This window comes from Glycine soja, chromosome 18 (assembly GCF_004193775.1).
Source record: "Glycine soja cultivar W05 chromosome 18, ASM419377v2, whole genome shotgun sequence".
NCBI classification, from domain to species: Eukaryota; Viridiplantae; Streptophyta; class Magnoliopsida; order Fabales; family Fabaceae; genus Glycine; species Glycine soja.
The window spans coordinates 51,214,850-51,242,084 of NC_041019.1; the positions used below are offsets into that span (position 1 = coordinate 51,214,850).

Genomic DNA, 27,235 nt, shown 5'->3' on the forward strand with positions numbered 1-27,235 from the left:
TAATAAATGTTTATAAAGATACTTATACTTATATATTATCCACCAATCATATCCTCACATTAATAATCAAATTTGAACTCATATGTAATTCTTATGAATTAGACTGATTTTTATGGGTCTTGTAATCATGTTTATTAATTTGATATAAGGTGTTAAAAATAAAAAATTAAGATCGATTAAGTTTAAGCAATAATATCTTTGAGGAATAAAAAATATAAGATAATTCATGCAGACACGTCACATCACATGCCTTATTATTGTTCAAAAAAAAGAACTTTGTTTTATCCGTTTTTAAAAATAATAATTCCAAAATTCATTTAAAAACCATTTCACTCCTTTATTACAAACATATTTTGTTTTCAAGGTTTAAAAATAAAAATATAAAATACTGAAACCTTATGGGAGTATTTTCAGTTTCCAACACCCCCCTACTATAAAGGACGTAAGGGATTGCAAAAGAAAGAAAAAGATCGAATTAAATTCATTCACTCATTCATTTATTATCATTAGGTAAACAACAGAACACAAAGAAAGAAAGAAAGAAAGAAAAAAATTTCCGAATCATCGATGGGTGGTAAATCTGGCGTAGTTTGGATTTTGCTGCCGCTGATCGCCGCCGCGTCGTGTCTGTTATCGCCGGCGACGGCGAATTCGACGACGATATACGAGGAGCTCCGGGCGCAGGGTCTTCCGGTGGGGCTTCTCCCGAAGGGAATCGCGAAGTACTCGCTGAACGCTAGCAGCGGGGAATTCGAGGTGTGGATGAAGGAACCGTGCAACGCGAAGTTCGAGAACGAGGTGCACTACGACTCCAACATAAAGGGTGTTCTAGGGTACGGTCGGATCGGGAAATTATCCGGTGTGTCGGCGCAGGAGCTCTTCCTGTGGTTTCCCGTGAAGGGAATTAGGGTTGATGTTCCGACCTCGGGGCTCATTCATTTCGATGTTGGTGTTGCGGATAAGCAGTTCTCCCTCTCGCTCTTTGAAGATCCTCCTGATTGTAACCCCCAGGCCCAGGTTGGTTTATTTATCATCCATTCAATTTTTTTCATTTTTTTCTTCTTTTCTTTTGGTTTTGGGGATCTGATATTTATGAGGTTTTGTTGTTGGACACAATTTAGATGCATTTTTTTATGTGTTTTATTAGTGGGATTCTCCTGTTAAGATTAGAGTTTTTTCTTCTAGGAATCTGTGTAATATAAATTTGCATTAAAATCAATGTAGATTGGGGAGGTGAAACTTCTATTCTTAGAGGAGAATATCACTTGAGAATACTTGGGAAATTGCATCTGAATTTTGTGCTTTTCTTGTTTAGCTATGTGGAATATAAATTTATGTTTTTTTTTTTCTTTTTCTTGTGGGGTGTCTTACATTTATGATTCTTGTTATATTTGGGTTTCTGAACTTGGATGGATTTCACTACGTGGTTAGTTGTTATTTGGCTAAATAATATTTTTGAAAATTTTGGTTTTTAACTGTACCGAATGGTATCTTGTGATTCGTGTAACGGACCACCTCATCTAGTGGGATAAGCTTTTGTTGTTGTTTGTTGGGATATAAGGGGAAGGGAGAGTTAGTTAATATAGTTAGACTACTAATGAGTTAGTTAGTTAGTTAGTTAGTTAGAGGGGTTTATTAAATATAAGGGAAGGAGAGAGGGGGATCTTATCATTTGTAGATTGAGCATTAGCTTTTTGTGAAAGGAGAAATCCTTTGTAAAGGAGAAACCCTTGGATGAGAGCTTTCTCTCCTGTTTTGTATTCTTTTCTTACTAGTCAATAAAATTCTTTCTTTCTTTTTTTTCTCATTTCAATTCTTGGTTCCTAACATTGTTGTTGTTTCAATTAAAATTGGAATTCTACTTGGTAACTATCATAATAAAGATTTACATTAAAATTTAACATAGATTATCAAAGGTGAAATCTTAATTCTGATTGGAGAATAACACCAAAAACACCTAGGCAACTGAATCTAAATTTTGTCCTTTCTTATTTAGGTACGTGATATTTATGGTCTTTTCATGCTGGGTAGCTGAAAATTATGTTTTTGTTATCTGGGTCTCGGAAATTTTGTTTATTTTTTTTGTGGAGTTTGTGAAATATATGATTTTCATGCGTTGGGTATTTATGATTGATTGATTTGGTGTTCAATTTATTCAGGTTAATGTTGGTGGTGGTGAAGGTGAGCGGAGGGCTGCTTGGTAGAAGAAGATAGGAGGAATGTTGCCGCATTTCAAATACAGCTCAATCGGCCCCTCTATGCCAGTGGTTGGTCTTCATTGATATATATATATATATATATATATATATATATATATATACACATATATATGATGTACAGTGCGGTCTTTTTCATATCTGCTGTTTTGATTGAATCAATCGCCTGTCTCAAGGGACAAAGGATGACAATTTTGGTGGTCGGCAAGCATATGGGTTTTTTTTGGCAAAATCTGTTACAGAAAAGGATGTAGGGTTAGGTTGGTTTTGCTAATATACTAAGGTTTTACTATCTGTATTTGGGTCTTGTTATTGTGCATATAAATGTTTCAGACTGTTGTTAGATTCAACTATATTAAATAAAACAACATAATCTGTTAGGTGGTTCTTCTATTATGATTTTTTTATTATCAATGATTCTTCTATTATGACTGGTAATAGTCGCTTATTCCTACAATTTATATTGTTATTTGTTAGTACTGTGTGTGTGTGTGTTTCTATGGCAGTGTGTTGGGAATGTTACTCCTTTCTGTGTGTATTAGCCTAGTTGATTCAACTCATGCTTTGATAGAGGCCATTTTCAACTATTTATGATTTTTGGCTCTCAAAAATCATTGGTTGTTCCAGGGGAAAGTTAGAATTGATTTTGAATCATTAAACAAGATCGGGATGTGTATCCAAATTAATCTCAGCCATAGATTTGCATTGGAATTCGATTTTTATTAGAAAAGTGCTAAAATTTATTTTCTACTGTAAAACAAGCAATTTAAATTTATAATCCTGCATCATATTTTGGCATGGTTCTACACAGAGCAAGACATTACTGCAGAGCAAAAATGGAAATGGCTTCCTTTAAACTTTCGAAAAAGATATGTGGACGCTAAATTAATGTTAGTTAATATGATACTATAATAGGAAGAGAGATAGAAAGAAACAATACATATTAATTGAGTGTTTGATAAGTCGTGCATGTTCATGATAAAATTCACGTCAAAATTTAGAAAAAGGACACAAACGATACTGATTAGTTTTGGGAGGAATGTGCATCAACTGTGGCAGATACTCAACTATATGCAGTAACTAATCTACTTGAGGACACTTTTTTGTCATGGATTACAGCTGTACTCTGAATTTTAAATGAACCTTCAAGTGAGATGGAAAATATACCATAAGTAGTGATCCCGTGTTTGGTAAATATATTAAAAACTACATAATCGTGGGTAGTTTATTAAATAAGACATACAAAATTTTGTAATTTTTAATATATTTTAATCAATTATATAAAGTGTTTAAAAAGTGTTATAAAATTGTGTTATTAAATGAGGCTTACGGTGGCCATAAATTCTGATGTTGCTAAACCAAAAATGTAATTTAGGTAAATATCTTCGCATCTAAGTTTCATTTTGTTTTCTGTTCCATAACTCATTAAGTTCTAACTATCTTTTTGCCAAATTCAGCAACTGTGTAAGGCCATGTTATAAATGATTTTTTATGGAAAACGATACCCATTCCTTTTGGGATTAAGGAATTGCCACTGAGCTCAAGTAACCAAGATAAGAGATCCAGCAAATTAAATACATCAAAGATGTAATAATCATATTAAACAGTATTCTGCCTGGTGAGTTTCAAGAAAATTAAATACATCAAAGATGTTAAAATCATGTTAAACAATAATCTGCCTGCTGAGAAGGTGTCTTTTAATCAACCAGTGTGCCTGCATCTACTAATTTACAATGCGCTAATATGCCACAAACTTCATTATTGCGTTGTGACACTCTTGGCAAGATTACGAGGCTGGTCGACGTTATGTCCCCTGAGAACAGTGAGATGATATGCCAATAACTGCATCGGAAAGAAATACTTCGTTGAAATATATAAGATACATACAAATCTTCCTTCGTACAATATACAAAAATAAGATCAGCCTCTAAAGATTCTAGGTGACGAAAAGGAAATAGATGTGCAAAATTCGCATGAGAAATCCAGACACTGAAATTTATATTCAAATATCTAACAAGCTCAAGAAATAATAAAGAAATGGAAATCACTATCAACATGCAGTTGAGAATTAGTTTATATATAGATAGACAGACAAATAATAGAATCTTTGACACTAATATAGGAAGATTTCCCTTTGTTAAATGTAGCAACGCTGTAAGGATAAAATAAAGCAGTAAAAATGAAAAAAAAAAAGGATTGTAAACATACCTGTAATGGAACTACATTAATTACAGGTTGAAGACAGTCCTCAACTAGTGGAACTTCAATTACCCTACAAGATTCATTAGGGCATACAGAGGAAGCATCCCCTTTTGAACACATAACTATCAGACGACCTCTGCGGGCATTAAGTTGCTGAATAACAGACTGCTGTTTGCTGTCAAAGATAAAATATGTCAATAACAAACTCCTAATTTCAGATAATAAAGCTACTCAACAGTCACAACCAACCTGAAGCAGGCATCACGGGTAGCTAAAACAACAATTGGGAGATTTTCATCCACTAATGCCAAAGGACCATGCTTCATCTCACCAGCAAGTATCCCTTCACTATGCATTAGAGCCACTTCCTTTACTTTCAAAGCTCCCTCAAGAGCAGTTGCATAGTTGTATCCTCTCCCAAAGACAAGAAGAGACTGCTCAGCAATCAACTGCTTTGCTAGATCCTTCATCTCCAGATCAAGCTTCAGCACCTCTCTGACTTTATCTGCATTCCAACATGTTAATTAGATTACTTTTACAACTGTCCTGAGTAGCTTCATGGGGTATTTGGTATACTATTTTGAACAATACTTCAAAAAATAGTTTTTTAGCATGATGGAAGGGTTGTCCTAGAACTCCTGAAGATTCTAATTTCTTTAATTTTTTTGTGAGAGAAGTTTGGGGGAGGAGAGGTTACTCCATTCCAAGCAAGCTCAATGCATGCCACAGGCCTCTGCCAGGGTTTTGTACTTGGAAACCATTTAGTTAAGGCTACCAATTGAACCAAGTCAACCAACCCACATTAACGATGATTCTATTTTTGAATAATGAGTTTCCATGAAATGATGAAAACTCAAAGTAACACCCATTGGTTTTCTAGATTTCCACCTCGCACTTATTCTCTTACCAAGTATGGTATATGGTTATTGGTTTCCACCTCTGCAGATATCATTGTTTTTGCTGGAACTATTCTATCACTAGTCCCTTTCAATGCTACTATTATGATATCATCACCTCTATCATCATTAATTTATGCTATAATATTTAGTTTACAAGTTAACATTTGATATGATGTCAGTGTACATAAGTGTTTACATTTGATATCATCACCTCTATCATCAATATTTTTACACAAATTATTCTATTTAAATAATTTATAAAAACTGTGTGGAACACACGAATAAGTAGTTAACATATTATTATGAACTTAATTTTTATACTAAAACTTCAGCACTTTACAGTAAGACTATAAGTATGTAAATTTAAATCTATTATGTTTTATGTTCCCCCCCCCCCCCCCCCCGAGTATTTTAGTTCTATAGTCTTTGTGCCACTAGTGTAAACATTTTCTAGATACTGACATGATGGTATATCAGATATTAACTCTTATTTACTGACGTTGTCATCATTGGTATATTTGTAAGAATGATTAACCTTGAAAAAATTCATTTTAAATCCTATTGACCAACCAAGTAGCTAACATATTCACCCTAGAGAATCTAATTTTAAAACTTGAGAATCATTAGAAATTATACTCTAATAGGACAGGACATGTAGGATTAACCATCCACTGCAAAATGTACAAAATTCTCAGCCAGTAGAAACTCACTTGGCAGATCAAAAAGACCATCTATGATAGCTTCTCTTCTGGCTTGATTTGAAATTGTATCGCCTCCTATTGCAAGAGCTAACATGACCATCACTACTATTTGACTTGTGTATGCCTACAGTAGTTATAAATGTGTGCGAGTAAACCATTGGTTAAACAAATAATAAGACAATATAAAATGAAATGAAGAAAATAACATCCTTAAATGCAACATTTACCTTGGTACTTGCCACACCAATCTCAGCACCAGCATTTATATGAACACCACAATGTGTATTCCTTGCTATTGCACTACCAACAGTGTTTGTTATCCCAACACACAATGCACCATTGTCTAAAGCATATTGCAGTGCAAGTAAAGTGTCTGCAGTTTCACCAGATTGACTAACAAAAACGGCAGTATCCTCCCGGTATATTGGTCCCTCCCGATCCAATAGATCACTAGCAATTTCCATAGTAACAGGAACACCTATAATAATGTATAAAATAAAATAAAACATTGTAAGAATGGGCATACTTTTTAATCAGCCAAACTTAAAAAAGATTTGTCATACAGGATACAGCACTGACCTGAAAGTTCTTCCAATATGGGTCTAGCTGCCAAAGCAGCATTATAACTTGTACCACAACCAATGAAAAGTATCCTTCTACTTCGCCTAATTGTTTTGAGGTGATCCTTCAGCCCTCCCAGCAGAACAGACTTGGATTTGTTAGATCCTCGATGTATAAGCCTCCCCCTCATTGTGGTTGTTAGAGACTCTGGCTGCTCATGAATTTCCTTTTGCATGTAATGCTCATAATTACCTTTATTTATTTGCTCAACCTCCATCTCAAGAACAGATAATGCACGTCGCACGGAGAAAGCTCTGGAAAGAGAAGCACCATGTTCTCCCATGTCATTCTCAAATTTCAAAATAGAAACCCCACCATCCTGACACAACCATTTCAATGTAAGAACAATATATTGTTTTCAAATTGACATGATTTCATCACACCAGAAAGGGAAGAGTGCAAGGGATAGAGAAGTGATCCAATAAGAAATCATAAAAACAATCTTTACAAAAAAAAATACTCATGAATTATTTGCCAGAGATTAAAATATCTAGACATGAAAACACATTGGCTAGCAAGTGCAGCATTGAAAAGAGAGGGTGCAGTCTGTACCTTGAGATGAACTACTTCACCATCCTCAATAACTAGCACTTTCTTTGTATGCTCAACCACAGCATTGGCATCACTGGACAAAAACAATTCTCTGGGCTTTCCATCTTTTGATAGGAATTTGTTATCCTCAAATGCTGAACCATGTTCTTTATTTTCTGCCAATTCCTGCAAAGTAGAGCAGTAATTACTTTAATCATTGTCAATCCGAAAATATCCACTTTCACTAAATATCCATTAATCATGAATAAATTAAACTAGGAAAGGTAGTATAATTATTATGAGATACACAATAGAAATCTAAACTCATTCATAGTGAAAAGAGGATGGTTCAAGCATTGAATTGTTGTCATTATGCATCACCACTGCATTTCCAGTTCTTGTCTCCTGTATTTATAATTCCGGCAGTATGCATCACCACTGCATTTGCAGTCATTATGTTTAAATTCTTTTTGGTTATTGGAATCTATGATTTTTCGGCCAACGTAAAACATGTCATGGTCTCAAACATGGATCACTCCAGACAAATTATGTTGGATTGGGATCAATGATTTTTCCATGTTACTGAGTTTTGACAAAGCAGTATTATAACTCGAAGTTCTTCTTAGTGTGACTCTGTCTATGACTTTCCCCATTCATTGCCGAATTGAAGGATTTGGTAGAACTTAGATAACTCGAGTGAATTGCAGTAGGTCCTGTTTCCAGTTTCTTGTGGAAAACTTTCCTGTTTCCTGTCATTTGGACTGCAGTGATAGGATTAATACAAACTATTTGTTGGAGCCTTGGACGTTTGCAGACCACCCAAAGCTCTCCTAATGTTTCTGACACGTAAAACGAAATTATTCATTGCCCTTTGTTTTATAACAATCATTGCCATGGCAGTGTCAGCTAAGCAGAACGAACCAAAGCTTAAGCTCAATCTATGCATTTTTAATCAAAAGTTTGTTAGCTTATACTAACTAGAGTGCAAACATATCAATGGCTGCGTACGCTGTGGCCCATTTTCATGTGTCAAGAGGTTAAATGCCAAGAAAAAATGACTCTCTGACTAAAAGCATCATTAACGAAGTCAACAGAAAAAATAGAACAATTGTTGCCAAAAAAGACATTGGAAGATCAATTTACATATAGGTCACTATTTAAGAAACTTATTACTAAATTGCATTCAACTTACTTTAACACCTAGCAGCAGTGGGCTACCACGCTTGCAGGCAATCAATTCATTAGGATAATGTGGACTTTTGAAAATAAGGGCATAAGCTCCTTCAAGATGCCTCATAACTTCAAGAACAACTTGACTGAAGGTAACAACCTGACCTCCTGCAAGATAATTGGAAATGTACTTCAAGCTAACATCACCCAAAACCATAATGTTATTCACACCCATCTAAGAGAAGCAGAAAATGCAGCTTACATATAATAAACCTCTTAAAACAATTGTAATCAGTGTAAACATAAATATTAAGGATTCCCAACAGAATAAATGTTGCACTCAAGGTTTATCACATTTAGAACAAAACGATGATAATCATGGATCACGAGTTGCACTCAAGGTTATAAGTCAATCTAAGACTGCAATTTCAGCCACAACATCAATGTTTTTGGAGTCTCTACGACAGCATCGTGACCACAACTGGGATCACATCAGCTGCAACATGAATGTTTTATGGCATTATATATGACTCATGTCACTAGGGCTATCAGTGACATGGGTAAGGCTGCGTACAATATCCCTCCCCCATACCTTCGCATAGCGAAGAGCCTCTGGGCAATGGGGTACGAAGTTTTTATATATGACTCATGTCACTGACACCACCACCTTGTAGGAAAAGGCCTCCTCTTTATCCCTAAAAGATTGAAGTCTTGTAGGCAAGGTTTTAAAAAAACTATCTACAACACAATTGTGGCACAAAGGTTTTTGGGTCTCTTTGACCGCATCCTGACTGGCATCAGTCACATTTGCCTATAACTTTCTAAAACACCAAGGATTGCGACAAAACCACAATCGCTATCTAAAACATCACAGCATAAAAATGGTAAAAATTTGTCTATCTCCACCCTCATTCCTCCCTCTTCCCATTCATACAGGATTTCACAATGTACATCAACATAGCATCACACTGCCAGTGAAGCAACTGTGAACAGAGTAACCGACAACATTCACACACACCTTGACCCTATAAAGCTCATGCATTGGTTTAAAACCAGAAAAAAAAAAAACGCTTTCACCAATTCATCAATAAAAAAAATTACCGGACGCTTCATTCGCCTTGTCGTAGACAAACTTGGCAAGCTTGGGGATGACCTCGGTGTCAGTTTCAGATTCAAAGGTGAAGCCATGTCTAAGCAGCGTCTCCTTCAAAACCTGAACACACACACAATAACATCTGAGAAACACTGATCAGAGAGATAAAACATGCAGCACTAGCCACATGGAGTGTGTATGAGAGAGCGCCTTACCTCGTAATTAGTGATGACTCCATTGTGAACAACCAAGAACTCGTTCCCATGACCAGAGCTCTGAGGGTGACTGTTCCGCGGCGCAGGCTCTCCGTGAGTCGCCCAGCGAGTGTGCGCGATTCCCGCGTGCGTGCCGAAGCATTCCCCCAAGTTCAGTTCAGTTTCTCCCACTTCTGTTAATTCAAATCGGATGCTATGGCAACGGAGTACGGTGGCGAAGAAACAAGAAGAAAAAAGAGGAACGCATGAATGAATTGTTGTTAGATACCTTGATAGACGGATTTGACGAGCGATTCGATGTTTCCTTCCTGACGGAAAACCAGAGGAGGAGGCGAAAGAGAGAATTGAGAAGAAGAGGAATCGTCGATTGCGATGCCTGCGGAATCGTATCCGCGGTACTCCAATCTCCTCAAGCCATTGAAGAGAACCTGCAAGATGTATTGTCTCTCTCTGTTGAGGTTGTAATTCAGATACGCAAATATTCCACACATTTTCACTTGTTTTTTGCTCTTTCTTTCAATTCAGATTTGAATGGCGGCCATGCCCCCCGCCGCTCAAGGGACGCTTTCTTCTTCGCATTTTTATTTTCAAACGCACTGCAATTTCCGGTTAGGAATTACGCGCAACTTGGACCCGAGGGTACTCTCGTCATTCCACTCTACATCAGCTTCTCTGATGTGGCGCTTTTCCATTCGATGGATGCAAAAAGCTTCGGAGTACCTCTCCACTCCCCAACTTACACCTAGTTGGCTAGTTCTTTCTTTGTCTTTTGCTTCTTTTTTTTTTTTTCCTTGGAAAAGTATTCACATACACTCAGCTTTATTATACACCTAGAAAAAGAGAAATAAAATAAAAAATATAAATATTATAAGTATTATGATGTGATATGATAAAAGAAATAGAGAAAAGTTGAGTGTTGATGAGGTGTTTGTGTATGATTATTTTTTTTCTTCCACTCTCATTTCTTTATTTTACTTTTTGCCAAGAAATTAAATCAATTAATAATAATATTTATTTCAGTGTACTTGTTAAATGTAACTTAATTTAATAATTCTAATGGTATTTAATGAAAAAATAAATTACTTACATTAATGTTAATATATAATTTTGAAGTCATTAATATTATTTCCATTTAATTTGAATAGTTCAATATTAATTTTGTTATTAACTATTAACGTTCTATTTATTTATTGTATAATTTTGTATTAAAATAATAATTAAAGATAGAAATTAATAAATAAACTATTATGTATATATACTAATATAATTGATTTAATTCAATTCTTAAATACTATAATAATAATAATAACAATAATAATATGTTAATAATTTTTTCTTACCAATAATTAGTTTTAAACTACTTCTTGTTAAGATATGTAAATGCGGTTTTTTAATTAGGATGTTATTTTTACATATAAGTAGTCGATATAAAAATGTTTTATTTTATTTGGTTGTTAATCTAAAAATGTATATTTATAAAACTTTGGTAAATTAAACTAATAAAGTTTACAGAATAATATGGTTGTAACATTTTTAATAATTAGAGGATTTGATTGAAATTTTTAATAATCGAGAAAGTCAATTAAACTTTTATAAATAATTAAGAGACTAATTATATAATTAAGTGAACTTTTTGAATATACTCTATCCTTAATAATAAGACATTGTTGACTAATTCATACACATTAAGAAAGTTGATTAATTTAATTATTTTATTAATATTACATTTTTTAAAAAAAGTATTAATATTAGAATTTTTAGTAAAAAAAACAATTAATATTATATTAAAAAATTAACATGATACTTATTTTAAAATAATTTTTTTCCCTCCAAATGCGACATTTATTTCGATACATGATAATTATAATAAAATATATTTTTAATCCCTTAAAATTTAATCAAAATTGATTTTATTCTTTATATTTTTAAAATCAGAATTTTGATCCATGAAAATTTGGTCAAAATTATTTTTATGAGAATCTTAATTTTGATCCCTTATGTCATGTGGCATCCACGTGATACACACATAACATCCACGTGAATGTCACCTTACAGTGGTTAGCCATGTCACCAAAAATATTATGTGGCGTCACATAAATGACGAAAGAACAAATCGTGTATATTCATCATCATTAATTGATCAGGTTGCATAAACGTGGCTAGTTCCTGTAATTTGAATCAAAACTTATTGTATTGACATCGAGAATCCATATTTGAATGTCAATACAACAATTGAAGCAACCAACTCCAATATCCTATCATTTTCATGCAACAACAAATTACCATCACGATATTAATAAAAAAAATTACGATCAGAAAAGAACATTTAAATGTGATTTAAGTCATGATCATATGATAAGGATTTAGAAACATATATCGTAATCCGATTTGACAAGTATACATCCAACCATATGCGGGGCTAAAAAGTTGGCCCATACTATAAGAAAGCTATGGCTTCTGAAGTCTGAACTATACACTAAGTTCACATCCTGTTAATTACATTGCAATGCATAATTTAGATAGTATTAGCTTACCAAAATATACCTCTCTGGCTGGGTTTAGATATACCTTGACATCTCTGATTCAATATCCATATTTATCACACGCATTTTTATTTTATTTAAACAAATATCAGCTAGACCACTTTATAGACACCCCATGATCAAGTTGATAACTTGAATAATTGAGGAACGCTTCCCTGGACTTGGGGAATAAACAATTACGGTTTGCAATAATCACATGATGACATTTCTTCATCTTCCAATCATCATCAGCTTACAATTGCATAAAATACTTACAAAGGGTGTCAAGCATAATATTTTTACAGAGAGAGAATACTTTTATATATTCTTAGCTAGATCGAACTTTGTCTATGGCATCAACCAAATCATCGTATTTAGCTCCAGTAACTTCTTTTACAACCTTGTTGTCCTTCAGAATTTTGAAAGTGGGAACCGCTTTAATTCCCAGCTCTTTTGCTAAGGGCTGCCAACAAACCATTAAACAAATTCATACCATGTTTGTCAAGGAAAGTATTGGTTAACTTTAGGCTTAAGCAAGGGTGTTCATAAATAAATTAAAATAGCACATTACATCCATACCCTGTTGTCTTGGTTGCAATCAAGCTTTAGAAAGACAACATCCAGATACTTTTCAGATAATTCTTGAAACTTTGGAGCCATCACTTTGCAAGGGCCACACCTGAAAAAGAATTCATAAATTCATATCGAAGGTTATCCAAAGGTTCAGTTGGTAATAAGCAGCAATGATAACAATGACATAAAAGATCAACCAAATCCTTAAAATGAGATAAACATTCGTGCAGTACCACATCAGAGAATGACAAAAACAAATTAACATTCCTTAAATTATAATTACTTAAGAAACTTGCTTTCACCTTTTCATAAACTAATGAAATAATCAGCTTATCAGTATTTAGGTCACATGACATCTCTAAAATTTCATGTATAATCCACTCTTGTGCACATGGCTGAAAAAATAAAACACAAGTATACTCTTAGGCAAGGTAAATCGGGTAAAGCTAGTTGTCAATGACTACATACAAGTGACCTGATTCGGGACCATTTGCTTCATAACATGTATAGGTCATTGCAAAGCACATAATTGCTAAAAAGCTTGACACTTGATTGTATCTCAAAGGCCAACTTAGAAGCTTTCCACCAATGTCAGACTCGAAAGCATAAACAGTAATGTTCATCTTAACATTCGGCCCACATACTGATGTTCAGCATTTTCATCCAAGTACTTCTGTCATGGTACTTTATTCTCACTTTATCATTAATTAAGTTCCTTGCCTGATATATTTAACAAGAGAAATACCTCCTCATCTTTTATTACCCAAATTTGGCTGTTTTAAAGTAAAATAAGGGGTTACCTTGTTGGCAAAAGCAACAAGTTATAACTATTAAAGACTATGATATATTGCACACACATTTATAATAAACTATGCATGAAGTGTGGTTATAACTTCTCACTTTTCCCTCTAAAATGAACCCCACCCTTCGGAGGAATTCAATTCTCTTTCTCCCACACTTCATAAGATGAACTTTAGTATTTTTTGTTCGGGGTGTGACCTTGGCAGAGATTCATCTAGAGCCTTCCCCACATAGGCAAAGACTACACACTGTGATATTGTTCAGTGATATATTGTGAGAGAACGTAAGCCTGATCTACAATTGACTATCCGTGGAACGGGTAAAAAATGCCAGCTTTTACATATTTCTGAAAGCAGGAAAAGAACTGAAAATCACTGAGAGAGAGAGGATTTATAAACCAATAATTTTTTTAACTAGAATTTTATAAACCACCAATCAAGTCACAGAAAATATGTGCAAACTGTGATATTAAGTAAGCTTTTGAGTGCCATTGAAACTATGACCAAGGTTTTAAATCGCAGTCACGGTTACAAATTTATTGCAATCTTTAATATTGCAAGAAATTGTAGACAAATGTGGCCAATGCAGCCGCAATTTGGTACTAGAGACCTCAAAAACCTTGAGCTGACTGTTTTTCAAAACCCTGACCAAGACTGAGCTTGTTCCAATCACAGAAGTAGTTTGGATTTTTCACTTCTTGTTGTTTGGTAGTGTGGGAAAATCACTTTCAACATACTTTCATGCTAGCCGGGGGATGAGTACAAATGAATGCCATTCCAGTTTCCAAATTAGACCTCATATATCTTTTTTGTACAACCAAACAAGTGTAAACAGCAAAGTGATTTTCATTTCTCTTTTTCCCCTTTTCATCTAAAGCAAGAGAAGACCGAATTAATTGAGGAGTGATATCAATGTTGATCTTGACTCTTCGCAAAATCAGCATATATAAAGCAAACCATAACCATGTTTACCAAGGAATCTCACAGCTAAGAGAGACAACCTGGGTAGCTGTACTACTAAACAAAGTAAAGTATAATTCTTTTTCGTCAATTCCAATCCAATCCATCATCACATAACATAACATTATTATAAAAAAAAAAAGCACATGATTATCATTTATAACAATATTATAACCTATCATATAATCATATGATTATACATAACCTAAGATAGTAAGATACATACCATTGTGTGTACATGTCAAGGACAACGGTTTTATCCCCGGCAGCCTTAACGATCGGCCAGAAGGTGTCCTTGTTAACCTCAGTGACCTGTCCCACTGTGACTGTGGGCCCCGCAGTTTCCAAACTAGATCTTACACTAACACTCCCACTCCTCCTCAAACTCAAACTTCTAGTAGTACTTAGACTCACACTAGCAATGTTTATGTTACCAAAACAAGACCCAAGTGAAGGTCTCAAAGAATAGGAAGCACTATCTAAGGAAGGAACCCATTTAAACTTAGGTGAGATACAAAGATTCAGAGCCATAATTGGTGCTTCGTGGGGGGTGTTCCAATCTCTCTAATGCCAAAAGAGAGAACTCAACTGAGATATGGTGGTGGGTGTGTTGTGGAGGGGAGGGACTACAATGTGAAAAGACGTTATTGTCCTTGTGATTTGTGTATGGTATTTTTTGCCATCTCATAAAGAGGGTGGTCTTGGTAAATTACACCGAGTAGCCACGTAGAAGAGAGTGAGAGTGAGAGTGAGAGTGAGAGTGAGAGTGAGAGCGATGTTGGAACAATTAAGGTCCCTAGTTTTTTATTCGTTATTACCAAACTGCCCTGTGTGATTTTTTTTTGGGTGTCGAGAAAAACAAAAACACCTTTGTGACCTCTCCTTCTCCACATAAATGCTAACAAAATCTTTGATCCCCCTGAAAAAAATCTATAGTCTCTTCTGTTGTTCCGTTCACGGGATATTCGAATAGAACTATTCCCACACGTATGATTTTGTATTTGAGTAAATTTTATCACTTAATCACAAAGATTTTTTTTATAAAAAAAATGCACTCATATTCTATTTATTTTTTTCAATTAATCCTAATGTGCGCCAACATTGTTCTTGAAATTTACGTCCTTGTCGTGATGGAAAATATAAAGGAAAAAAAAAGACACATGAAAGAGACCACATTACATCTGGAAAAGAGAGAGAGAGACAACATTACAATTTACAATTGATTTTTCAGTTAACCATGTATTAGTTTATTAGAAAATTTGATCATTTTTTAATGATAGGTGTCAAGTGAAACCGCAATTATGCATGCAGTTGAAATATCTTACTAGATCAATAAATTTGAACCTTATCCTTGCATTATCCAATCAATTTAATCATATATTAGTCATTCATTTTTATTATTCAACTCGTTGACAACATAAAAAATAAAAACTCTGCTCCTCCTTTCTATCTATCTCATTAGATTCTTTCTGTACATGTTTCGATCCTTTGGTGCCATATTGTTTCTACCAATAGTTGTATTTGAACTTATATTCCGGCATGTAATTTTACTAATTCACAATCGGACATGTATAAAATGAAAAGTTTATTCTTGATTTTAGAAAAAAATTTATAAAAATCTTTCATTTGTCTCTCTTTCTCTTTGATGGAAATTTTATTTTTTCAACATGTATCCTAATTTTTTAAATTGAAATAAAATTTAATATTATTAGAAATATCAAAAAATGTCATATTCATAAATGTGGAAAATATACCGGATTAGTATTAATTATTATTCTAATATTTGTTATTCTATTTTTTTTAGTTTTTTTTATAAAAACTCATCTCGTTTCTACATTTATATTAATTTTAATTAAGTTTATATTTTTTAAATACATTTTTCTTATTTTTCTCTAGCACAAGGTAACTAAATCACATGATTAATTTGAAAATGGTAATATGCAACATTTCGATTGGATCACATCAAAATAAAAGAGAATCGAAAATAAGTACAAATATAAAAATATGTAATTGAGGATGACTTAAATAAATAAATTAATATTATTTATATAAATAAGATGAATTTATTTTTTGATAGTCTATTACTTAGAACTTAATAATTAAACATGTTTGATTTGAAATAATTATGGGATGAATAATTTTATGAAAAGTTTCTCAAAAAATATATAAATAAGAATAAAATCATCAAAAAATTGATAATAAGAAATGTTAGAAAATATTTCTATTAAAGATTCAATTCAAATATTATTTAAATGATTTAATTTTAACTCAACATATTAATCATTTATGTTGAATTAGTTAATTAAGGGAACATTACTTTACTTTTACTATCTTGAACTTGGATTAAAAAAAAACATTACTTTACATTTTATATAATATAATTTTCATCATCTGATTATTACATATCCCGCTCATTGCCTATTAAAAGAAAATAAAAAAACATCCCGCGTCATTTATACACGTCTTTCAAGTTTCAACAATAAATAATATACAATTCTAAAATTATGCACTTACCATCGTCCCTAACTTTTATCTTAAAAAAAAAAAAAAAGAAGAAGAAGAACTACTAACTAATGAACTAATCTAACAACCTATGCTGGCAATACACCAAAAAAATCGTGTGTAATTTGTTATGAAGCATTATCGGATCAAATGTTGAAATTCGTAACAATACCAATTTCTACTAGTAGAAAGTCAGGTGGTACCTCTCAATCCTCGAAGAATCAATCACATTAGTTGCATGAGAGATTAAAAAATTAATTGACAAAAAAAAACATAAACATATCATAGAAGAGGGCTAGTTGGGCATTGGTGTGCTGGTATGTGGAAGCTTGCTTGTGGGGAACTAAAGGGCCAAGAAAGATCAAAGGCTCATGTCGTTAGAGATAGACAATAAGTGCTTGGGGTATTGGATTAGGGGATACACCTCAGGATTATCTTTGCCCTTATCTACAATATAATTAGCTTGGAAGATTCAACATAGTTTATTAGAACTTGGAAGATTGGACATAGTTTATTAAAAAATAGGTGATGGGTTGATATTATTATTTGATTATAAATTATTATATATGATAAATTTATTGATTTTGATAATAATTATTTTAAAATTCATAATATTGGTGATTTTTAATTAGTTGATTGTATAAAATTATTTTAGAAGGTTAGTAATGACTATTAAACAAATAGTTTATATAGCTTTTTATTATTTATTTTAGACTTAATTATAATTTTGAGTATCACAATTATAAAATTTTAATCTTTTAAGTATTATAATTGTGTCAATTGAGTCACCAAAGTATCACAAATTTGTGGATTTAGACCCCAAATTTTAATTGTGCCAATTGGTTTCTTTATCATAATGGTATGATTTTAGTCTATTTATTTAAATAGATCAACATAATTCTTGTTAAAATGTACGAAATAATATATACCTTAGATTATAAAATCTTATAGTTGTAATATTCAAAAACCCAATTGGTGCAACCAAAATTCAAAAAACTAAAATCACATATGATACTTAAAATATTCTGTTAACACAATTAAATCTTAAAAGACAAAATTTCCACAATTACAATAGGACAAAAAATATAATTAAACATTTCTTTTATATTTATAAGCATCCACAATTCTACAAGAAATAACACCGTCCCATTTAAAATATTATATTATACCATTTAACTTCATATGTAACCAATGTTGTATAAATGTATTTTTGTTATCCAAAACACCTATTTTTATCGATCATAAAATAAAAAAAGAAATATAAAGTTGTTTATAATAGTTAATTTTTAATACACAACTTATAATTATTTGAAGAGAATTTAACATGTCTTAGTCAACCCGATAATCTTAGATATTGCAGTACTCTTTTAAAATCAGTAACTTTGATTTAATCTTTATCTTTATAGTTTCTTTCGTTTTAATCCAACTGAATCTTAATCAAATATATTCATTTAAGGTGGCATCATAGTAATAATTTGATTAATTAAACTTTAAGAAATAAAAAGAAAGTAAGAAAGAAACTGTTGATTTGATAACTTTTATGAAATTTCAAAAATTAAACACTAAATATCTTTATTTTAAAATAGTGAATAAAAAAAAAATCAAAGTTGTATTTTATCCTAATTAAAAATATGACAATCACAATTTTACTGTGCAATGACACCACAAGAGGAATTGATTTTGAGAATTAATGGGTGATAGTAAAACACAAGAACTGATTTTGATATAATTCATTTATATTTTTAAAAGGAGGAAACAAGAGGAAGAGGAAGCCAGAATGGAAAATTTGATCCAAGACACGACGACTCTTGTTAAAATGGAGGGGTTTCCATGTACTGATATACCACCATTAGTACTCTTAAATAAGAATTTTATCATCTGTACTTGACTTGTAAACGTAAGTTGACATAAGTGGTCAAACATCTAAATTTATTTTTTCAAGGATTCAGGCCTATTTGAATGTCCTCCCCATACTTTCCTAAAAATAACATGGAAATTCGATTTGAAGGTTCATTGATTTCAACTTATCCCTTGATGATGGGTTCTTTGACTATTTAATTTCCCAAATTCTTCTACCAATAGGCCATCTTACTTAAAATTAGTGGTCTTTTCCAAAACTTTTTTTTTTTTTGAAGGATTTTCCAAAACTTCTTCATCATAAAACCGAAATATTTAAATTAGGTAGTTATGTAATAATGTTAATTATTAATTAATGATATATGAGCATGATGAAACATTACTTAAATACTACTCATTTTAACTCATATGAGTAAAAATAACTAATTACACACTAATTAAAAAAATTTATTTAACATTATTTAATTTTCATAATCTCAAGTAAAAAATTAGATTATTTCTAAAATATCTTCATTGAAACTTATTAACTTATTATCATAAATAAAAATGAGTCATTAAAAATACAATTAAAAATTAATGAATAATATTTTAAAAATGATATCATTAAATTAAATATGATAAAATTAGTTAGATTTATTTATATTTAAATCTAACATATAAGATTTTTTTTTTTACTTACATATGAATCTACAAGTAACATTTTCAATACCAAAACCCACGGAAGAAGCAATGCATACCTAACCCCCTCTAAAAAAAACTTTAATATGATACTTTCTTTGTCCTAAAATATTAGTGTTTAAGATTTTGTGTTTAAGATTTTTTCACTTAGACCAAGAAAGTAAGTATTTGAAGATAATTATCATTTATAAGGAAATAATTTTATTAAAATATCCTTATTCTTGATATTAATTTCAATAAATATATTATTAAGTTTTTCAATACAACATTATTTATTAAAAAACAAAATTGAAATAGATGTTTTAATATCTATTGAAAAGTGAAAATACCAGTCAATTTAATTTTTTTTCAAAGGTTAAAATTATAATTATTTTGGGACGGAGAGGATATAAAATTATGTGTAAGTTTGTTTAAACTTAAAAAAAAACTTTAAAATAAGTATTTTTATATATAAAGCTTTTTGAAGTAATAGATAAGATTTGTTTGTTAAAGTAACTAAAAAATATATTTTTTTAAGTATAAACAATTTAGTCAAACACACTAAAAAAAACTACTTATTTTATTAAAATAAATACTTATTTCAACAAATAAATTTATCCTACGTAAAAAAAAGAGAGTCAATTATAATTAATTGTTGAGATTGTGAGTTGTGAAAGTTGTATACCGAACCTTCCATTTCAATCCGCTCATCAATTATTAAATAATTAACATGAGACCAAATCTAATTTTAATAGGAAAACAGATTATGCACATTAAAGGAAATCAAAATATAACAACAAAAATGGTGAGGCATGGAATCAGAGTTGAAGATTCAAGTGATCTTACCAAAAATGGGGTGGCAAAGTTTAGTCAATGGCGCGTGTTTGGATGAGAGAAGAAAAAAAAAAGTGAAGCGGAAAATTGGATTCATACGATGCACATTGCGAAGCAAAAAACAAGGAAACGGAAGAACAAGCATATGTCATGACATCAAAACGGAAGGAACAAAACTCAACGAAGCAACCAAAGGACCAAAAATAATAAAACAAGAGAGAGAAACAAAGAAAACGCTACAATTTTAATAAAGAACAAAAACAACAACGTTGTTGTTTATTTATGGTTTAAGCCATTTTTATTAATGGTTTAAGCCATTTTTATTAATGGTTTTTCCCCTCTAAAATACATCATACATCGTACAAGACGTGTCGTTTGCCGTTGAAACCGCGAAAATTCCCTCTTTTCTCTCTTTCTCTTTCACACGTCTTTGTTTTACAAAGCGGCTTCGATTTATTTTTGTGTTTGTTTCTTCCCCTTTCCCTCTTCTCTGTTTTCACCGACCCTTGTTTTCTATCTGGGTCGGCAAATGGTTTTCAATTAGTGTTTCTGTGTTGTTTCTTCATTGTTGCTTTCTCTCGAAGCTAGCTCAACCCGAGATGGATCTGAGAGAAAGTTTGGTACTTCTTCTTGTGGGGTCGTTCGTCGTGCAATTTTGTTGCAATGCCAATGCGAATTTGGTGTTCCCCGTTGAGCGCAAATTCAAAGGTCCCGTTGAAAACCTCGCTGCTATCAAAGCTCATGATGCTGGTCGCCGAGGTAGATTTCTCTCTGTCGTTGATGTCGCTCTTGGTGGCAATGGCCGTCCTACTTCAAATGGGTTGGCTTTACTTCTTCCTCTTCCTTCTCTTTTCATTTTGTTCTTTCGCATGCACTTCAATTGTTTTTTTTTTGTTCAACCACCCTAGAATCCGAGGTATCCCACAAGCTTCGACCCTTTGGATAGGCAATAAGACTAATCCTCGGTCCGAGGCTTAGTCACATTTAAAGCTCCTTGCCCCTCCCCGAGAATGTATTCTGTGGGGATGGAATCCAGGTCCTCCCCCACAAACTCAACTATGTGTTGCCAATTGAACTACACCAATTGGGTTATGCACTTCAATTCTTGTTCATTTGTTTGGTTTGTTGTGGTTAATTATGTGTGTTTTTCTGCCTTACATGATTTGAAGCTTGTCACCTTTTTTGTTGTTGTTTATTATTTTCCATTTGTTCAGGCTGTATTATACCAAAATTGGGCTTGGCCCAAAGGACTACTATGTGCAAGTTGATACAGGAAGTGACACTCTGTGGGTGAATTGTGTTGGCTGCACAGCATGTCCCAAGAAAAGTGGTCTTGGGGTATGTGTCTACTGCTTAAACATTCATGTGATTTGGTTGAAATATAAGTATATTGAGAGTTGCTATGGGTAGTATACTAGTATGGTACATGCTTGTTTTTCCCTAGTTATCAGTATCTTGGATGAGAGAAATTAATTCTCTGCATTCACACATTCATGGATCAGAACCGTTGGATGATGGTGCACATTTTAAGTGGGATTTGTTGAGATAAATATGAGTCGTTTGTGATCTTCATCCAATAATTTTGATCAGCTGAATGTGTGAATGAGGGAGGGAAGAAAGAAGAGTATTGGAGTAGTCCCTATGTATATGACATTTGAGTCATGCTTGATATAGTAGAATTTATATTGCTTGACTACTTGCTGATGTAGGTTTTACTATATTATTGTAACGTTTCAGATGGACTTGACCCTCTATGACCCTAACTTATCCAAAACTTCAAAGGCGGTTCCTTGTGACGATGAATTTTGCACTTCCACATATGATGGTCAAATTTCTGGCTGCACAAAAGGCATGTCCTGCCCATACAGCATAACTTATGGAGATGGAAGTACGACCTCTGGGTCCTATATTAAGGATGATCTTACATTTGATCGAGTTGTTGGTGATCTCCGTACTGTGCCTGATAATACCAGTGTGATTTTTGGGTGAGTGTAATTTATAATTCTTCACATTAAACACACACAGTTGAGTAGGTGAAGTAGACAGACAACTTGGCAAGTAATTGAACCTGTGACGTCATCACATCCCGACCTTAAAGACCGGTGCCAATGCCAATTGAGCTCCAAGCTCATTGGCATATTATTGTCAAATATTGCTGGCCCCAATAGGATTTTCTCTGCTGTAAATCGCAGTTAATTGTTTTGTTCTATATGTAGATACTTTTGGTTCTAATCATTTGTCTGTTTCTACTAGATTTTCCTTGGGGAATCTTGAGTAGTGTCTTAAGTTTATTTATTTTTCTTTGGGTTAAAGGGGAGCCTTGGTCGGTGCAAGCGTAATGGTAGGAGTTGTTGCCATGTGAGCCAAAGGTCCTGGTTACCCTTCCCTAGATCCTGTGCATCGCAGATGCTTTATAACACCAGGCTTAGCTTTTTATTTTTGGGAGTTGAGAGTTTCACCACATCTTTTTGTTTATGCTTGCAGCTATATATATATATATATATATATGTATATATATATATATATATATATATATATATATATATATATATATAGCTTTCTAGGTTGATAAAGACATAAATGCCACCATTGTATTTGGTTTTTATGACTTCCTGAGTATTCTCTTGCTGATAGGTGTGGTTCTAAACAATCTGGGACATTGAGTTCAACTACTGATACATCCCTTGATGGAATAATTGGTTTTGGACAAGCAAATTCTTCTGTGCTTTCACAGCTTGCTGCAGCTGGAAAGGTGAAAAGGATATTTTCACACTGCCTTGACAGCATTAGTGGAGGAGGAATATTTGCCATAGGGGAAGTGGTGCAGCCAAAAGTTAAGACAACTCCATTGTTACAAGGAATGTATGTACTGAATCATCTTAGCTTTTTGTTCCCATGCCATGTTATTTCCAGTAAATGTATTTGATTTGTTTTGTTTGTTTGATAATAGTAATTTGATGGATTGATGGGGTATCTATTTAATGATGACCCCACTGCCATTTAAGTTCTGGAGAAGCATCTATTAGGTTTCATAAATGTAATTTTTCTGAAGACTTGTATTGACTTAAGAATTTTTTATTGTCTAGTCAAATTTAGCAAAGGCCTTATGATTATGGTATAAAATTTATTAATGAAAATACTGTAAATGTGAGATATATAACTTGAGCACAAATAACCTGTGATGGGTTTTTATTTCTATATTGCCATATAATAATATATTGCTTCACCTAAATGTCGTTATTGTAGATGTGTCTAGAAATCAACCTTCTCAGGGGTTTTCTTTTCTTTTTACACCTGTTTAAGGTCTTGTTTTGAATTATTTAAGATTTAAAATTGTAAAAATATTTCTTTATGGTTACTGTAAGAAAAAATTGTATATTTGAAATTTCAGCTCTATTTCTGTTGCTAGTATTTACTATTTATATATGCAATTCCTTTTGTTTTCTATAGTCCACTTGAGGGGCCAATGAATCTCATAGACAACTGAATAGAGATTTCTTTTTGCATCTTCTACTCTTGTAGGGCCTTCATCTTTTATGAAGGTAGACTCACTGTGCAATCTCTGATATAAGCAATAAAACTTTCAACATAAGAGCTCTGGCAGATGTTATATTAGATTCTTCTAATGCATTTTATATCAAGTTTAGGTTTTGGTAATGGAATTATGTCATCACTGTAGTCTACTGACTATTTCAGGGCACACTACAATGTGGTTTTGAAGGACATAGAGGTTGCTGGGGACCCTATACAGCTCCCCTCAGATATATTGGATTCTTCAAGTGGGAGGGGAACAATAATAGATAGTGGTACAACCTTGGCTTATCTTCCAGTCTCAATTTATGACCAGCTATTGGAGAAGGTAAGAGTAATTTTAAGAGTTAAGTAAATCAATTTTTTCCACCTGAATTCTCATGATTATTCTTGTGATAGATTTTGGCTCAGAGGAGTGGAATGAAATTATATCTTGTTGAGGATCAGTTTACTTGTTTCCATTATTCTGATGAAGAAAGGTATGATACTTATCTTTCTGACTTTATTTTACTTTATATAGAGGGGCAGTGTTGCACTTCTCTTTTCTTTTGAAATAAGTATCATTTTTCTGTATTTAGGTGCAATGCTCTTTTTGTTTGATTTGTCATTGTTTAATTGACATATACACCATATTACTATAATTTGTGGGAGATACTAAGGTTCATTTTCTTGGTTGTTTAATCCATAGGGTATGGTGATGCCAGATTGTCATTTAAATTTATCTTAAAAAATATGTAGTTATCACTGTTTTGATGATATTAGTAATCAAATATTCTGGATTATGCAAGGGGGGAATGATTATGACAAAACAAAGCAACTTTGTTTTTGTATTATATTTTGAACTTTAGGAGTGACAGAGCTTTGACATAATCAATCTGTTGACTTTAAAATTACTGATTAGATTATTGATGAAGTAAATGAATCTGATAGTATTATATGGATTATTTAATAGCCAAGGATGCATTGCCGGCATCCTCTTCTAATAATACTCTGGGATGACCTTGCACCTTTTCATTTTCTGTTGGGTTTTTGTATTACTTTGTCCTTTTTTTCTTTGCTTAGGAAAGCAGCTATTGAGTTGGTTGAATGATTCAACAAATAATCTCTTGTATGATTGTTCAACTTGACTATATATATATATATATAAAATTAAAATTCCATCCATATGTACAAAGAATTTTATACCAGAAGACAATTAAATAAGATAGTCTTATAAATGCAGAAATATTAATGGGCTCAAATTGTTCAAATGATATTGTGATATATAATATATATTCTTTCAGTGAATTTCATCAGTTCAAGAAGGCAATGAGTTCATTTTTATTTTCTTGCATATGCAGCTCTTAACTTGTTGACCGTTGAATTTTTGCAGTGTTGATGATTTATTTCCAACTGTAAAGTTTACCTTTGAGGAGGGGCTTACTCTGACAACTTATCCTCGCGATTACCTATTCCTGTTTAAAGTGAGTGAGTACATGATTTGTGGTTTTATATCAACAGAGTTCTGATTTGATAACCTTTGTGACTGCTGGATGCTCAATCAGTCAAACAATATACAATTTTTTTCATATGAAAACTATAATATTAAGTTTAACCTGTTCTGTGAATTGATTTCTCCCTCTTTGATTGATTAATGGTTTTATATTTGCATAGATTCTGATTTGATAACCTTTGTGGCTGCTAGATGCTCAAACACTGTACAAGTTTATTTTCATATGAAAACTATACTATTAAGTTTAACCTGTTGCTTGAATTGATTTCTCCCTCTTGGAAATTTACTGGGTGTTTGTACATTGTGGAATTGAAAGTTAAAGTCTGTTTATATATCTTCACTACACTGTTGACTGCAACTATAATTTAAGCTGTCATCTGGAGAATTTTACAATGCAATTGTTTTATTTAAATGTATGCAATTTTTTGTTCAGAAAAATTCAATTTTGATAAATTTGTTTCAGACGTTCAATAGTACTATTCATTGATATTATGTTATTGTCATTGTCCTCCAGAAGGACATGTGGTGTGTTGGCTGGCAAAAAAGTATGGCACAAACTAAGGATGGAAAGGAACTAATTCTTCTTGGAGGTAAAGTTTAGAATAAAACTTCACTTATAATTTAATCTGTTGACTTCTTGGTATAATTTGGTAGAAGGCATGATTTGTTCATTTAGTCCTTCTTATAAAATAAGAACTTGTACATCCTCTAAGCTGTAGAGTCTGTTTCTGTTATATGTTAGCTATTCTTGTCAAAATTAAAAACTTCAATATTGCTATTGTTATGTTTGTACTTACACCTTGTACCTGGCTGATGGTAGTTTAAATGTACAACTTATGATCATTTTACATTAGTACCATCAGATAACTATCATTTTTTATTTGGAATTATTTCCAATTGCAGATTTGGTGCTGGCAAACAAATTAGTCGTATATGATCTTGACAATATGGCCATTGGATGGGCTGATTACAATTGTGAGTACCCTCTTATTATATGCTAAATTTACAAAGGTTGCTCCATTCATAACGCCTTAGATTTGTTTCTTTTAATACTCCCTAATAACAATCATATTCCATCAATTTCCTGCTTTTGATGTCTCTATCCCCGAGAAAGTATTACATGGTCCAGTGCCACGTAATCTCAGTTAATTTTCACATAATATGTAACCATATTTTTCAATTTTGAAAGAAAGAAAGTTAATAACATGTCTCATGAAAATTGGTCGAGACCATGTGGTCCTAGACCAAACAATAATTTCTCTTCTATCCCCTTTCATTTCATTTCTCCTTAAACAAACTTCATTTGTTGCAGCTACTTTCATTTATGTCTATTGGATTTTACAGTTAAATTTGTTGATACTGACATGTGCTACAATGACCTTTGCATTGTCTTCTTGATTCTTTAGGCTCTTCAAGCATCAAAGTGAAGGATGACAAGACTGGATCTGTATATACAATGGGTGCACACGATCTTTCTTCAGCTTCTACCGTGCTAATTGGAAAAATATTAACGTTCTTTGTGTTGCTTATTACCATGCTAAGCACTTAACTGATATCGAGAGATGGCATTTATTTCATTTCGTTGTAACATAATTCCTTCATTCCTTGAATGGTGGTGAGCTTGATGTGAATAAATTAACCATTTCTCGTCGTGTTCATAGAAATATAGAAGTGAGAAAGGGAAGAGTTTTCAAAGTTCTTTTCAATTTCCTCCTTCCTGTATAATGTTTTAAATGGGGAAGGCAAAATATTCTAATGGATGCGATATCATTTTTTTATTAGATATAGCTGCATACGAAAATTGTTAAAAAATAGCTTCATGTAAAAATTTCATATCAATTATGTGAATTCCACTATAT

General features: G+C 32.6%; 4 protein-coding genes across 4 annotated transcripts; 2 read left to right on the top strand and 2 right to left on the bottom strand.

The window, feature by feature from the left end:
• The first annotated feature begins 434 nt into the window (after nucleotides 1-434).
• Nucleotides 435-2,630, top strand: LOC114394979. The gene is made up of 2 exons (XM_028356663.1): nucleotides 435-1,017; nucleotides 2,160-2,630. The coding sequence occupies exons 1-2, from the start codon at nucleotides 568-570 to the stop codon at nucleotides 2,202-2,204; spliced, it is 495 nt and encodes a 164-aa protein (XP_028212464.1). The 5' UTR covers nucleotides 435-567; the 3' UTR covers nucleotides 2,205-2,630.
• Nucleotides 2,631-3,756: 1,126 nt separating this feature from the next.
• LOC114396644 (glutamine--fructose-6-phosphate aminotransferase [isomerizing] 2-like) lies at nucleotides 3,757-10,239 on the bottom strand. The gene is made up of 11 exons (XM_028358732.1): nucleotides 9,917-10,239; nucleotides 9,649-9,821; nucleotides 9,442-9,553; nucleotides 8,363-8,508; nucleotides 7,192-7,356; nucleotides 6,598-6,958; nucleotides 6,246-6,496; nucleotides 6,028-6,142; nucleotides 4,668-4,923; nucleotides 4,425-4,593; nucleotides 3,757-4,058 (listed from the first exon to the last, which is right to left on the bottom strand). The coding sequence occupies exons 1-11, from the start codon at nucleotides 10,137-10,139 to the stop codon at nucleotides 3,975-3,977; spliced, it is 2,055 nt and encodes a 684-aa protein (XP_028214533.1). The 5' UTR covers nucleotides 10,140-10,239; the 3' UTR covers nucleotides 3,757-3,974.
• A 1,984-nt stretch (nucleotides 10,240-12,223) lies between these two features.
• LOC114397723 (thioredoxin F-type, chloroplastic-like) lies at nucleotides 12,224-15,087 on the bottom strand. Its single transcript, XM_028359906.1, has 3 exons — nucleotides 14,730-15,087; nucleotides 12,750-12,849; nucleotides 12,224-12,633 (listed from the first exon to the last, which is right to left on the bottom strand). The coding sequence occupies exons 1-3, from the start codon at nucleotides 15,032-15,034 to the stop codon at nucleotides 12,499-12,501; spliced, it is 540 nt and encodes a 179-aa protein (XP_028215707.1). The 5' UTR covers nucleotides 15,035-15,087; the 3' UTR covers nucleotides 12,224-12,498.
• A 5,562-nt stretch (nucleotides 15,088-20,649) lies between these two features.
• On the top strand, nucleotides 20,650-27,157 carry LOC114396344 (aspartic proteinase-like protein 2). The gene is made up of 10 exons (XM_028358266.1): nucleotides 20,650-21,173; nucleotides 21,568-21,691; nucleotides 22,091-22,338; nucleotides 22,988-23,215; nucleotides 24,050-24,212; nucleotides 24,284-24,363; nucleotides 25,257-25,347; nucleotides 25,891-25,966; nucleotides 26,280-26,351; nucleotides 26,783-27,157. The coding sequence occupies exons 1-10, from the start codon at nucleotides 20,953-20,955 to the stop codon at nucleotides 26,923-26,925; spliced, it is 1,446 nt and encodes a 481-aa protein (XP_028214067.1). The 5' UTR covers nucleotides 20,650-20,952; the 3' UTR covers nucleotides 26,926-27,157.
• Nucleotides 27,158-27,235: the final 78 nt, after the last annotated feature.